Source organism: Lagenorhynchus albirostris, chromosome 2, assembly GCF_949774975.1.
Source record: "Lagenorhynchus albirostris chromosome 2, mLagAlb1.1, whole genome shotgun sequence".
NCBI lineage: Eukaryota > Metazoa > Chordata > Mammalia > Artiodactyla > Delphinidae > Lagenorhynchus > Lagenorhynchus albirostris.
Genome location: NC_083096.1, coordinates 98,076,036 through 98,088,427, shown reverse-complemented (window position 1 = coordinate 98,088,427; position 12,392 = coordinate 98,076,036). Strand labels below are relative to the sequence as shown.

Genomic DNA, 12,392 nt, shown 5'->3' with positions numbered 1-12,392 from the left:
AAGGTACAATATTTTATTTTGAAAGTTAACATTTCAATGTTATTAATACCTGATAAACTACATCACACTTTTTTTAAAAAAAATTATACAATTTTTAAAGGTTACAGTCCATTTACAGTTCTTACAAAATTTTGGCTATATTCCCCATGCTGTACAATACAACCTTGAGCCTATCTTACACCCATAAGTTTGTATCTCCCACACCGTCACCCCTATATTGCCCTCCCTCCTACTGGAAACCACTAGCTTGTTCTCTATCTGTGAGTCTGATGCTTTTTTGTTCTATTCACTAGTTTGTTGTATTTTTTAGATTTCACACATAAGTGATTACATACAGTACTTTTCTTTCTCTGACTTACTTCACTTAGCATAATGCTTTTCAAGTCCATTCATGTTGCTGCAAATGGCAAAATTTCATTCTTTTTTATGACTGAATAGTATTCCATTACATACATATAGATAGATACATAAATATATGTATGTATATCACATCTTCTTGATCCATTCATCTGTTGATGGGCACTTAGGTTGCTTCCATATCTTGGTAATTGTAAATAATGCTGCTATGAACATTACGGTGCATATATCTTTTCAAATTAGTGTTTTGTTTTTTTTGGATATGTACCCAGGAGCGGCATTGCTGGGTCATATGGTAGTTCTATTTTTAGTTTTTTGGAGAAACCTCCATACTGTTTTCCACAGTGGCTGCACCAATTTACATTTCCACCAACAGTATACAAGGGTTCCCTTTTCTCCACAACCTTGCCAACGTTTGTTATTGGTGTTCTTTTTGATGATAGCCATTTTGACAGGTGTGAGGTGATATCTCATTGTGGTTTTAGTTTGCATTTGCCTGATGATAAGTGGTGTTGAGCATCTTTCATGTGCCTGTTGGCCATCTGCATTTCTTCTTTGAAAAAATGTCCATTCAATTCTGCCCATTTTTTAATGTTGAGTTGTATGATTTGCCTTGATCAAATTTATCAAAGGGAGCAGTGGAAGGAGCTCAAGGACCAAACTGTTGATGACTGTAAATGTCAAATTAAGGAGTCTGAACTCATACATTATGGGTTATTGAAGAAAAAGGATTAATCGTCCAACAAACGAAAGTCCAGGACCAGATGGCTTCACAGGTGAATTCTATCAAACATTTAGAGAAGAGCTAACACTGATCCTTCTCAAACTCTTCCAAAAAATTGCAGAGGAAGGAACACTCCCAAACTCATTCTATGAGATCACTATTACCCTGATACCAAAACCAGACAAAGATACTACAAAAAACCAAAATTACAGACCAATATCACTGATGAATATATAGGCAAAAATCCTCAACAAAATACTGGCAAACAGAATCCAACAACACATTAAAAGGATCATACACCATGATCAAGTGGGATTTATCCCAGGGATGCAAGGATTCTTCAATATACTCAAATCAATCAATGTGATACACATATTAACAAATTGAAGATTAAAACCATATGATCATCTCAATAGATGCAGAAAAGCTTTTGACAAAATTCAACACCAATTTATGATAAAAACTCTCCAGAAAGTGGGTATACAGGGAACCTACCTCAACATAATAAAGGCCATATATGACAAACCCATAGCAAACATCATTCTCAATGGTGAAAAACTGAAAGTATTTCCTCTAAGAAAAGGAACAAGACAAGGATGTCCACTCTCACCACTATTATTCAACATAGTTTTGGAAGTCCTAGCCACGGCAATCAGAGAAGAAAAAGAAATAAAAGGAATATTGGAAAAGAAATTGGAAAAGAAGAAGTAAAACTGTCACTGTTTGCAGGTGACATGATACTATACATAGAGAATCCTAAAGATGCCACCAGAAAACTACTAGAGCTAATCAATGAATTTGGTAAAGTAGCAGGATACAAAATTAATGCAAAGAAATGTCTTGCATTCCTATACACTAATGATGAAAAATCTGAAAGAGAAATTAAGGAAACACTCCCACTTACCACTGCAACAAAAAGAATAAAATACCTAGGAATAAACCTGCCTAGGGAGACAAAAGACCTGTATGCAGAAAATTATAAGACACTGATGAAAGAAATTAAAGATGATACCAACAGACAGAGAGATATACCATGTTATTGGATTGCAAGAATCAATATTGTGAAAATGACTATACTACCCAAAGCAATCTACAGATTCAATGCAATCCCTATCAAATTACCAATGGCATTTTTTACAGAACTAGAACAAAAAAATCTTAAAATTTGTGTGGAGACACAAAAGACCCCGAATAGCCAAAGCAGTCTTGAGGGATAAAAATGGAGCTGGAGGAATCAGACTCCCTGAGTTCAGACTATACTACAAAGCTACAGTCATCAAGACAATATGCTACTGGCACAAAAACAGAAACATAGATCAATGGAACAAGATAGAAAGCCCAGAGATAAACCCACACACATACGGTCATCTTATCTTTGATAAAGGTAGCAAGAATATACAGTGGAGAAAAGACAGCATCTTCAATAAGTGGTGCTGGGAAAACTGGACAGCTACATGTAAAAGAATGAAATTAGAACACTCCCTAACACCATACACAAAAATAAACTCAAAATGGATTTGAGACCTTAATGTAAGACTGGACACTATAAAACTCTTAGAGGAAAACATAGGAAGAGCACTCTTTGACATAAATCACAGCAAGATCTTTTTGGATCCACCTCCTAGAGTAATGGAAATAAAAACAAAAATAAACAAATGGGACCTAATGAAACTTAAAAGCTTTTGCACAGCAAAGGAAACCATAAACAAGACAAAAAGACAACCTTCAGAATGGGAGAAAATATTTGCCAATGAACCAACAGACAAAGGATTAATCTCCAAAATATATAAACAGCTCATACAGCTCAATATTAAAAAACTAAACAACCCAATCCAAAAATGGGCAGAAGACCTAAATAGACATTTCTCCAAAGAAGACATACAGATGGCCAAGAAGCACATGAAAAGCTGTTCAACATCACTAATTATTAGAGAAATGCAAATCAAAACTACAATGAGGTATCACCTCACACCAGTTAGAATGGGCATCATCAGAAAATCTACAAATAACAAATGCTGGAGAGGGTGTGGAGAAAACGGAACCCTATTGCACTGTTGGTGGGAATGTAAATTGATACAGCCACTATGGAGAACAGTATAGAGGTTCCTTAAAAAAGTAAAAATAGAATTACCATATGATCCAGCAATCCCACTACTGGGTATATACCCAGAGAAAACCATAATTCAACAAGACACATGCACCTCAATGTTCATTGCAGCACTATTTACAATAGCCAGGTCATGGAAGCAAACTAAATGCCCAAAGATAAAGAAGTGTGGTACATGTATACAATGGAATATTACTCAGCCATAAAAAGGAACGAAATTGGGTCATTTGTAGAGACGTGGCTGGATCTAGAGACTGTCATACAGAGTGAAGTAAGTCAGAAAGAGAAAAACAAATATCGTATATTAACGCATATATGTGGAACGTAGAAAAATGGTACAGATGAACCGGTTTGCAGGGCAGAAATTGAGACACAGATGTAGAGAACAACCATATGGACACCAAGGGGGGAAAGTGGCGGGGCGGTGGGGATGGTGGTGTGATGAATTGGAAGATTGGGATTGACATGTACACACTGATGTGTATAAAATGGATGACTAATAAGAACCTGCTGTATAAAAAAATAAATAAAATGAAAGCATAAAAAAAGAAATTAATCTAGGGGTGTGTGTGCATTAGATTATAACAGGTAAAGCTTGGAGAGAAAGGACAAAGTTAAGGAACAATTATTGTATTTGAGGCATGAAATGACAGGCTCCTGTCTGAGAAGATTTAAAGTAGAAAAAGAAAGCAAGCAACATAAGTGCAATAGGCATTATGTGATAAATAGCGATTGAGTGGCTATTAAGAGAAAGCTAAAACACATTAGTGAAGGTGCCGACTAAAGGTATAAAAAGGAAAACAGAAGGATAAAAATGGAAGGGAGGGGCTTTGCTGGTGGCACAGTGGTTAAGAATCTACACAGGTTCGAGCCCTGGTGCGGGAAGATCCCACATGCTGCAGAGCAACTAAGCCCGTGCGCCACGACTACTGAGCCTGTGCTCTAGAGCCTGTGAGCCACAACTACTAAGCCCACGTGCCTAGAGCCCGTGCTCCGCAACAAGAGAAGCCACCGCAACGAGAAGCCTGCGCACTGCAACTAAAGAGTAGCCCCCGCTCGTCACAACTAGAGAAAGCCCACGCACAGCAGTGAAGACCCCACGCAGCCAAAAATAAATAGATAAATAAATTTATTTTAAAAAAATGGAAGGGAGAAGGAGAAAAAGATAATTTTTCAAGTATGAAAGACATTGTCTTCTACAAACAACACACAAAAAAATACAAAGTAATGAAAAGGCGGTTTAGCAGATTCACATAGTAAGGAAATAAATTAGTAATAATTCAGCAGGCAGTTGTTGAGCATACCTAAAGACAGGATTGTTCTGTGCTCGAGAATTCAAAGCTAAATAAGATGTAGAATACAGTCTCTGAATTCAAATTGCTTACACTTTACTGCAGGAAGACAGACAAAATAGAAAAATTCAAGATAATACGGTAAGTTAATCAAGAGTCAAATGCATGATGCCGTAGGGGAGTATAAACACAACATAATAAGGCTTTCTTAATAATTTACTATAGGTGATAAGACCTCTTGTTGCTTATGATTTTTTATAACATATGGAAAAAATAGACTTTTTTTTACTGAGTCGTTCAACAAATGTTTATTGAGTACCTACTATGTGCCAGGCATTTAGGATTAGAGAACAAAATTGATGTGATTCCTTCCCTTATGGAAGGTATAGTCCATACTGTGAAAGATAAAAGCAAGTAAACAGATGATTACAACAGTGTTATAATGGGGGAGATAGTGTTAAGAAAACACAAAGGAGGGCACCTATCTGGAGAAAGTGAAGTAAGACCTAAGGATGAGTAGGAGTCACCCAGGGGGTGAGATGTGTTGCAGAGAAGTCTATAGGGGAGTAAGGCAAGAGTCTTTAAAGCAGAGGAAATAGACGTGCAAAGGTCTGGAGTCAAGAGAGAGAAAAGAGCCTGTGTTCAATTAACTGAAATTGTTCAATATACTTCTAGCGTAGTTTAGTGTGAGCTAAGGTTGAAGTGTCAGAGTGGGGACTGGGTAGTTAGGTTTTAGCAAGGAATGAAGCTGGAGAGTTTGGAAGGATCCAGATCATATATTGCTTCATAGTCATTTGAATTCTGAACATTTTGCTGAGAGCAGTTTTAAGCAAGGAAATGACATTCTCAAATTTGTGTCCTACTTTATAAGATCACTCTGGCTACACTATGGAGAACGGGTTAGAGAGGCACAAGATTAGAGGCAGAAAGTCCAACTCAGAAGGTCCGGGATATCTGCAGCTGGAGAGAGCTTGGAGAAAAATGACTAGATTTTTGAGATTTACAGGCTAGAATCAAGAGAAACAGGTTTGAGGGTTTAGTTCCAGAGCCTAGAGTCTGATGTTCCTCGGAGACATTATAACAGTCACTGTGAGGTGGCTGAAGGCTAGTCCTTCCAAGCTCCCTTGTGCTAGCAGTGGCCATGTAACACAGTTCTAGCCAGTGAGTCTGGATGGTACCACCACTTCCTCCTTACTGCCCTGAATACGAAGTTGTGGCAGCCCTCTTGTGACCCTGAGGGAAAGGCCAAAGGAATTGCTAAAATGACAACCCTGATAACGATAAGCCACTTAATCAATCCCAGCTGCCATCTAACTTTCAGATGCTTTGTATACACAGATACTTGATTTCCTACTTATTGGTTGGGTTTACTACTTACAGCTGAAAAACACCTAAACTACATGCAATTTGAAGATTTCCAGGACAGTGAGATACATGGGTCTGCAGTAAAGCTGGCTGGAAGACTGGGGAACTTCAGGAATCATCAGCATATAAATGGCAACTAAATTTGAAGAAGTGGATGAGGTAACCCTGGAAGCGCAAGAAGCACAGAGAGGGGCAAAGTCAGAACCCTTAAAAACACCAATATTTAAAAGTTAGGCAAGGAAAGAGGAGGAGGTTGGGATAAAGTGTTCAAAGATGTAGGAAAAAGAATACCAGGAAGCTGGTGTCACAGAAGCCAAGCATGGAGAGCTTTCCAAAGAAGGGAGGCCAATACCCACTAAGGTGCTGCTGAGAAGAGCTTTCTTCTCTTGGTTACCTCCTACTTAGCTTTCACAAATCTCAAATTATACAGTATCCTCTGGGAACTCTCTGACCCCCCAAGATCCCTCCTATGTGTCTCTGTAGCTCTAGGCACTTGTTCCGTCTTCTCATGCTGTGCTGTAATTGCTTGTCTTGTCTATCTCTGCCTTTCTTCCCCGTGCCACACCACAAGGCTGTAATTAAACCCTGAGGGGGCAGAAATCAGTGTCTGTCTTATTCATATTTGCACCCCCAATTCCTAGCACAGTACCTGGTACATAGCAGGCTCTTGGAAGGTTTTGTAAGATCAGGGGCCCAACACTGTAGGAAAATTCTGAAGAGGGGACCCAGGAAGAAAAACGCTATGCAAATAGGATGAAACACTATGATTATTGGGATGTTAATCGTTTGGTGCTAGAAGACTGTATGAAAGGGGAGAAATGAAGGAAAAATGGTGGTGGGTCTTAGCTCTGGTGATTTAAAAGGTTGGAAAGATACTGGTGCAAATGTAGGAGATAGGTTTAAACCCAAAGAACAAAGCTCGAGCCTCTCAGCTGCTTGCAGGCAAGGACCTATGGTGTTACGCTTTCCTTGCCCAGTCTCTTTCTCTAGACTGTAAATGCCTTGAGGGCAGGGGTCGTATTATCAGTGTCTGAAACTAAGGGGTGCTCAATAAATGTTTACTGAATATAGTATATCTCTGTTTCCCCAGTGCCTACCACAATGCCCGGTACCCGGATGGTGCTCAATGAAAGGCTACTGAACGAAAGGATAGCTGGGCTTCGGGTGCAGATGAAGCGGGAGGGCGACCGAGTCACGACGTAAGTGCGCCCAGGTAAGGAGAGAGAGTGGGTTTCCAGACAGGTTGAGCGCCACCTTCGCTGCCCTTCGTTTTGCATACATCCCTCCACCTCTCCATCACGCGAGCCCTGTACGCGAAGCACTAGGAGGACAAAGTAACACACCTCTCCCGAGTGACTCCGAACAAATCACTCCTTCCCGACATCAGATCTGCCCAACCTGCTTACCAGACGCCCGGCAGTCCGGCTCCAGGTCCTCAGCACACACGCTGCAGCCATCTTACTCCGGAAATGACAACTGCTCTGAGGTTGGAGGAGTTGCCTGCGGGGGACCTATTGGGAGCCGGGAAACGAGCCTTCCCCTGAGGCCTGAGCGGCCAATGGAGAGCGAAGGAACGAGCCTCCCACCCAACAGCCAGTCAGGGAGCGGGGCGGGGCTGAGATAACCGTTGGGGTGGGGTGGGGAAGCCCTGCGGAGTGGGAGAAGAGACAAGTGGGGAGGAGGGCTGCCCAAATTTAGTTTCAGGGACAAAGTTGGGTAAGGCACAGCTGTGTAAGTACATGTGCGCCAACGATCATATTTTCAGTGCAAGTAATGGGGGAGATGGAGTATGTTAAGGAAACAAAGGAAGGGCACTCACCGGGAGAAATTTACGTTGACGTAAGATCTGAGGGGTAAGCAGGAGAAAGCAAAAACAAAAACAAAAACCTTCCTTCAGCTTGTATTGTAACTGCTTGATTACAGAAAATGGGACATTTCTATACTTTGTAGCAAGGATCTGTACCGTTAATCGAGTCAAGTCTATACTGGAATACTTTCCAATGACGGGCATTTCTTACTCGCATTGTGTTCTTGGTTACCGAAACTGGCTTTTCAATTATTTTTTTCATGGAAGATAAACAAGGTTACCATAATGTCTAAGACAAATGTCATCGCCATTATCTTTCCTTTTTAGGGAATCTGTCAGAGGTAGCTGCCCAGCATATGCAAGAATGTCAGACATACTACCTGTATTTATTTGCCTCTTGGAGAAATGTCAAATTGAGGTCAGTGGAACTGGTAAAGAAAAGATCAGAGCTCTAATGGTCAATCCTCCTCACAGCAACTAAGAAACCAATTTCTAGAAATGTCCACGATGATATTTGTCTGTTCTTCCTCTTATAAGGGAATGAAAATCTGTACAGATGTCTAAAGAATTACAGAGAACAAAACCGGAACAAAGACAAAATCATAAATTCTCAACACTGAAGATTAGTGGCCGTGAAACAAAATCTCAGGTACTTCACAAATTCACTGTCGGATATTACTCAAACTCACACTTTTTATTTTGCTTTATTTGCCTTTCAGTGTATTTCACACACACACACACACACACAAACTGTAAGCAATAGATTTAAATCATAACCTTTATAAGAAAACCTGGGATAGTCAAAGAACTTTGATTTTTTTTAACTTTCCCACTAACAAAACATTTTATAGGCACAAATAATAGATTTCATAATACTACATGCATGTGTTTTTATAAAAAGATTAAGTAGCTGTGCCTTTGAATTGAATTATTTTTCTTCCCAGAGCCCCTATACTACCTTCTTCCTCTTAACTTTCCCTTTGACTCTACCTTCTCTTAAGGAAATGTCTAGTTTACTTCTTTTCTTTTATACTCTTTACCTCAACATGATTACTGCTTCCAAATTCAGTATGGTATGTTTCCTTATCCTTCCTTCCGACATCAAGAGATATGCCACATATTCACTAGTTAATCCTTTCACTTGAGCTCGAAAGAACCAAATAACCCATTTCTTCTCTTTTTAAAAATTTAATTGAGGGAATTTCCTGGTGGTCTAGTGGTTAGGATTCTGAGCTTCCACTGCAGGGGGCCTGGGTTTGATCTCTGGTGGGGGAACTAAGATCCCACAAGCTGCGCCGGTGTGGCCAAAATAATAATAATAATAATAATTGAATGATTGTTACCTGGAAATTCTACTCTTAGGTATCTACCCAAGAGAAATAAAAACATATGTCCACATAAAGACTAGTACAAGAATGTTCTTAACAGCCTTATTTATATTAGCCAAAACCTAGAAACAGCCCAAATGTCCTCCATACGTAAATGAATAAACAAACTGTGGTGTATTCATATAATGGAATATTATTCATCACTAACAATGACTGAAGTAATGATACATGCTTTAACATGAATGAACCTCAAAAATATTATGCTAAGTAAAAGGAGCCAGATCCAGAAGGTCACATATTGCCTGATTCCATTTGTATGGAATGTCCAGAGAAGGCAAATCTATAGAGACAGAAGGCAGATTAGTGGTTGCCTGGCACTGGGGGTGAGAATGGGGAATGACTGCAAAGGGGCAAGAGAAAGATTTTTGTGAACAATACGGAGATTTTTAATATATTTACAAAGTTGTAAAACCATTACCACCATCTAAATCCAGAACATTTTCACCACCTCCCGAAAGAAACGCCATGGCCATTAGCAATCAATTCCCATTCTGGAACTCCCTCCCACCCCTGAGTCCCTGATACTACTCGTCTACTTTCTGACTCTATAAATTTACCTGTTCTGGACATTTCATATAAAAGGAATCATACAATATGTGGCTTTTATGTCTAGCTAATGTTCTCAGGGCTCATCTATTTTACACATGTATTGGTGCTTTACTCCTTTTTATGGCCGAATAATATTTCATTTTGCAGATATAAATATTTTTGTTTATCCACTCATCAGTCAATAGATATTTGGGTTGTTTCCACTTTTGGGCTATTGTGAATGCTGCTATGAACATTAATGTGCAAGTTTTTGTGTAGATATGTGTTTTATTTTCCTTGGGTGTATACCTAAGAGTTGAATTGCTGGGTTGCACGATAACCCTATGTTTAATTCTTTGAGGAACTGCCAGACTGTTTTCAAAGGTGGCTGCACCATTTCACATTCTCACTAGCAGTGTATGAAGGTCCTGGTTCCTTCACATCCTCATCAACTCTTGTTATTGTCTGTCTTTTTCATTATAACCATGCGAGTGGATATAAAGTGATATTGAAACGGAGCAGGACCCTACAGTCCTTGCCCCCCGCCCCCCCATATCCTCAGCCTGCCTTTTGTCTGTGGAAACACTTTAGCCAAAGAATAAGTTTAATCAGAGAAGTGAGAAAATGCAGAAACAAAGGAAAACAGTCAAAGGAGACCAAATAATAATAGTTTAATCATTAAGCATAGTCAAGGACCTTTATTTCCTCCTTAAGGGCTAAAGATAATATTCTGGGCCATATCCTGTGAGCTGTTTTGCAGCTACTGAAGCCCCCACCAGGTGAAGGAGGATGACTACATGATGACCAAACTGAAGCCATGACATAAGCTTCCACAGTTCTGAGAACTGGCCTCAAAGAAATGGGAACAAACCCTGGAACTAAAGATTAATCAGTAATCTTGAAACAACCAAGATGATGCTGATCAGACCACCACATTACTTATTTCAAGATGACTGTCAGAGCTGACTATGCTGTTCTGCTCCCTCCCTCTGCCTATACAGCCCTGAAACTCCCCTTTAAAAGCCCCTGTCCCCTGAGCAACAACCAGGAGCTGGTTCTCTTGCAGGAGTCCACCCCCCCAGTTGCCGGCCTCCGAAATAAAGCAACCTTTCCTTTCCTACCAACACTTGCCTCTCAAGAATTGAGAGAATTGTCTTTGAATTATCTTTCAAGTGGTGTTCAGTAATATTTCATTGCGATTTTGATTTGCGTTTCCCTAATGACGAATGATGCTGAACATCTTTTCATGTGCTTATTGGCCATTTGTATATCTTCTTTGGAGAAATGTCTATTCAAATCCTTTGCCCATTTAAAAATTGGGTTGTCTTTTTATTTTGGCATTGTAATAGTTCTTTATATATTCTAGATACTAGACACATCAGATATATGACTTACAAATATTTTCTCCCATTCTTTTTTCTTTTTTTTGCGGTACGCGGGCCTCTCACTGTTGTGGCCTCTCCCGTTGCGGAGCACAGGCTCCGGACGCGCAGGCTCAGCGGCCATGGCTCACGGGCCTAGCAGCTCCGCGGCATGTGGGATCTTCCTGGACCGGGGCACGAACCCGTGTCCCCTGCATCGGCAGGTGGACTCTCAACCACTGGGCCACCAGGGAAGCCCTCTCCCATTCTTTAGTTTGTCTTTTCACTTTCCTGATAGTAACCTTTGAAGTACAAAAGTTTTTTTATTTTAATTAAATTGAGGTCCAATTTATTTTTAAAAAATTGTGCTTCGGGTGTCATAGCTCAGAAACCATCAACTAATCCAAGGTTATGAAGAGTTACATCTATATCGTCTTCTAAAAGTTTTATCTCTTACATTTAGGGCTTTGACCCATTTTGAGTTAATTTTTAAAATATTATGGGAGATATTAAATCTTTAAATCATCTTGAAATGGTTTTTGTGTATGGTGTGAAATACAAATCCAATTTCATTTTTTCTTACAGTTAACCTGTTGTTTCCACACCATAAACTGAAGAGTTCTTCTTTTCCCACTGATCTGCCATCTCATCTGTCAAAGAAATCAGTTTAAGGGCTCTAAGTAATCTATTTATCACTGTACCAATCTCACATTATCTTAATTACTTTAGTGTAGAGAAATAACTGAGGACATGGAAAGGAGACTTGACCCATGAGCCACACACACACACACACACACACACACACACACACACACACACCGGCAAACCGGGGGCGTGCGAATAAGCCAGAACTGCAAACAGTCCTGGATGCTTTGGGCACTGATCCATGAAATGTCCTCGGTATAATCAGAATAATGGGAACACAAGGAAATGTCCTTGCGCTGCTTTTGAGCTCAAGGACGAAGCACGGCACGTCTTCAAGAAAGCCCATTGTTGCTTGTATAATCAGTGAAAGCATATGTAGCTGCTTTGGCATTTCTGGAACGTTAAGAAAACAAATCTTAAGGTGTAAACATAGATAATGCTTAAATAAAAGTCACCACAGCAGGATGAGACGGCGCTGTATTGCCTGAGCGAGCAGCAGCCCTCTACTGTTGTGTTTCTGCACAATTCATCTCGTGTGATGAGCTTACTTTCAGCCCTGTCATAAGAAACTACAACATTTGGCGCCCGAACAGGGACCTGAAGGTAAGTCTCGAGGTCACGCGGGGCCGAAGGGGATTTTTGTACGCTAAAGAGTAAAGCGAAACCTTCGGGAAGAGTAGAGTCATGGGGAATTCTCCCTCAGTGGAATGTCACTACATAGACTCCTGAAACAGTTATTACGGAGTTCTGGAGTGAAAGTGAAACAAGAATCTTTTGATGAATTGTTTGCGGAGATTCGTAAACATTGTTACTGGTTT

The 12,392-nt window shown here is 40.0% G+C and overlaps 1 protein-coding gene and 1 long non-coding RNA gene across 2 annotated transcripts in view; one reads left to right on the top strand and one right to left on the bottom strand.

Annotated features, from left to right (window-relative positions):
* DBT (dihydrolipoamide branched chain transacylase E2) overlaps nucleotides 1-7,314 on the bottom strand; it is a 42,691-nt gene extending 35,377 nt beyond the window's left edge. Inside the window, exon 1 of the mRNA XM_060139508.1 lies at nucleotides 7,252-7,314. Coding sequence (XP_059995491.1) covers nucleotides 7,252-7,302 — 51 coding nt within the window. The 5' untranslated portion in view covers nucleotides 7,303-7,314. The remainder of the gene's footprint in view (nucleotides 1-7,251) is intronic.
* Nucleotides 7,315-7,551: 237 nt separating this feature from the next.
* On the top strand, nucleotides 7,552-11,700 carry LOC132516058 (uncharacterized). The gene is made up of 4 exons (XR_009539243.1): nucleotides 7,552-7,698; nucleotides 7,980-8,070; nucleotides 8,190-8,301; nucleotides 11,515-11,700. It is a non-coding gene; the product is annotated as an uncharacterized LOC132516058 (long non-coding RNA).
* Nucleotides 11,701-12,392: the final 692 nt, after the last annotated feature.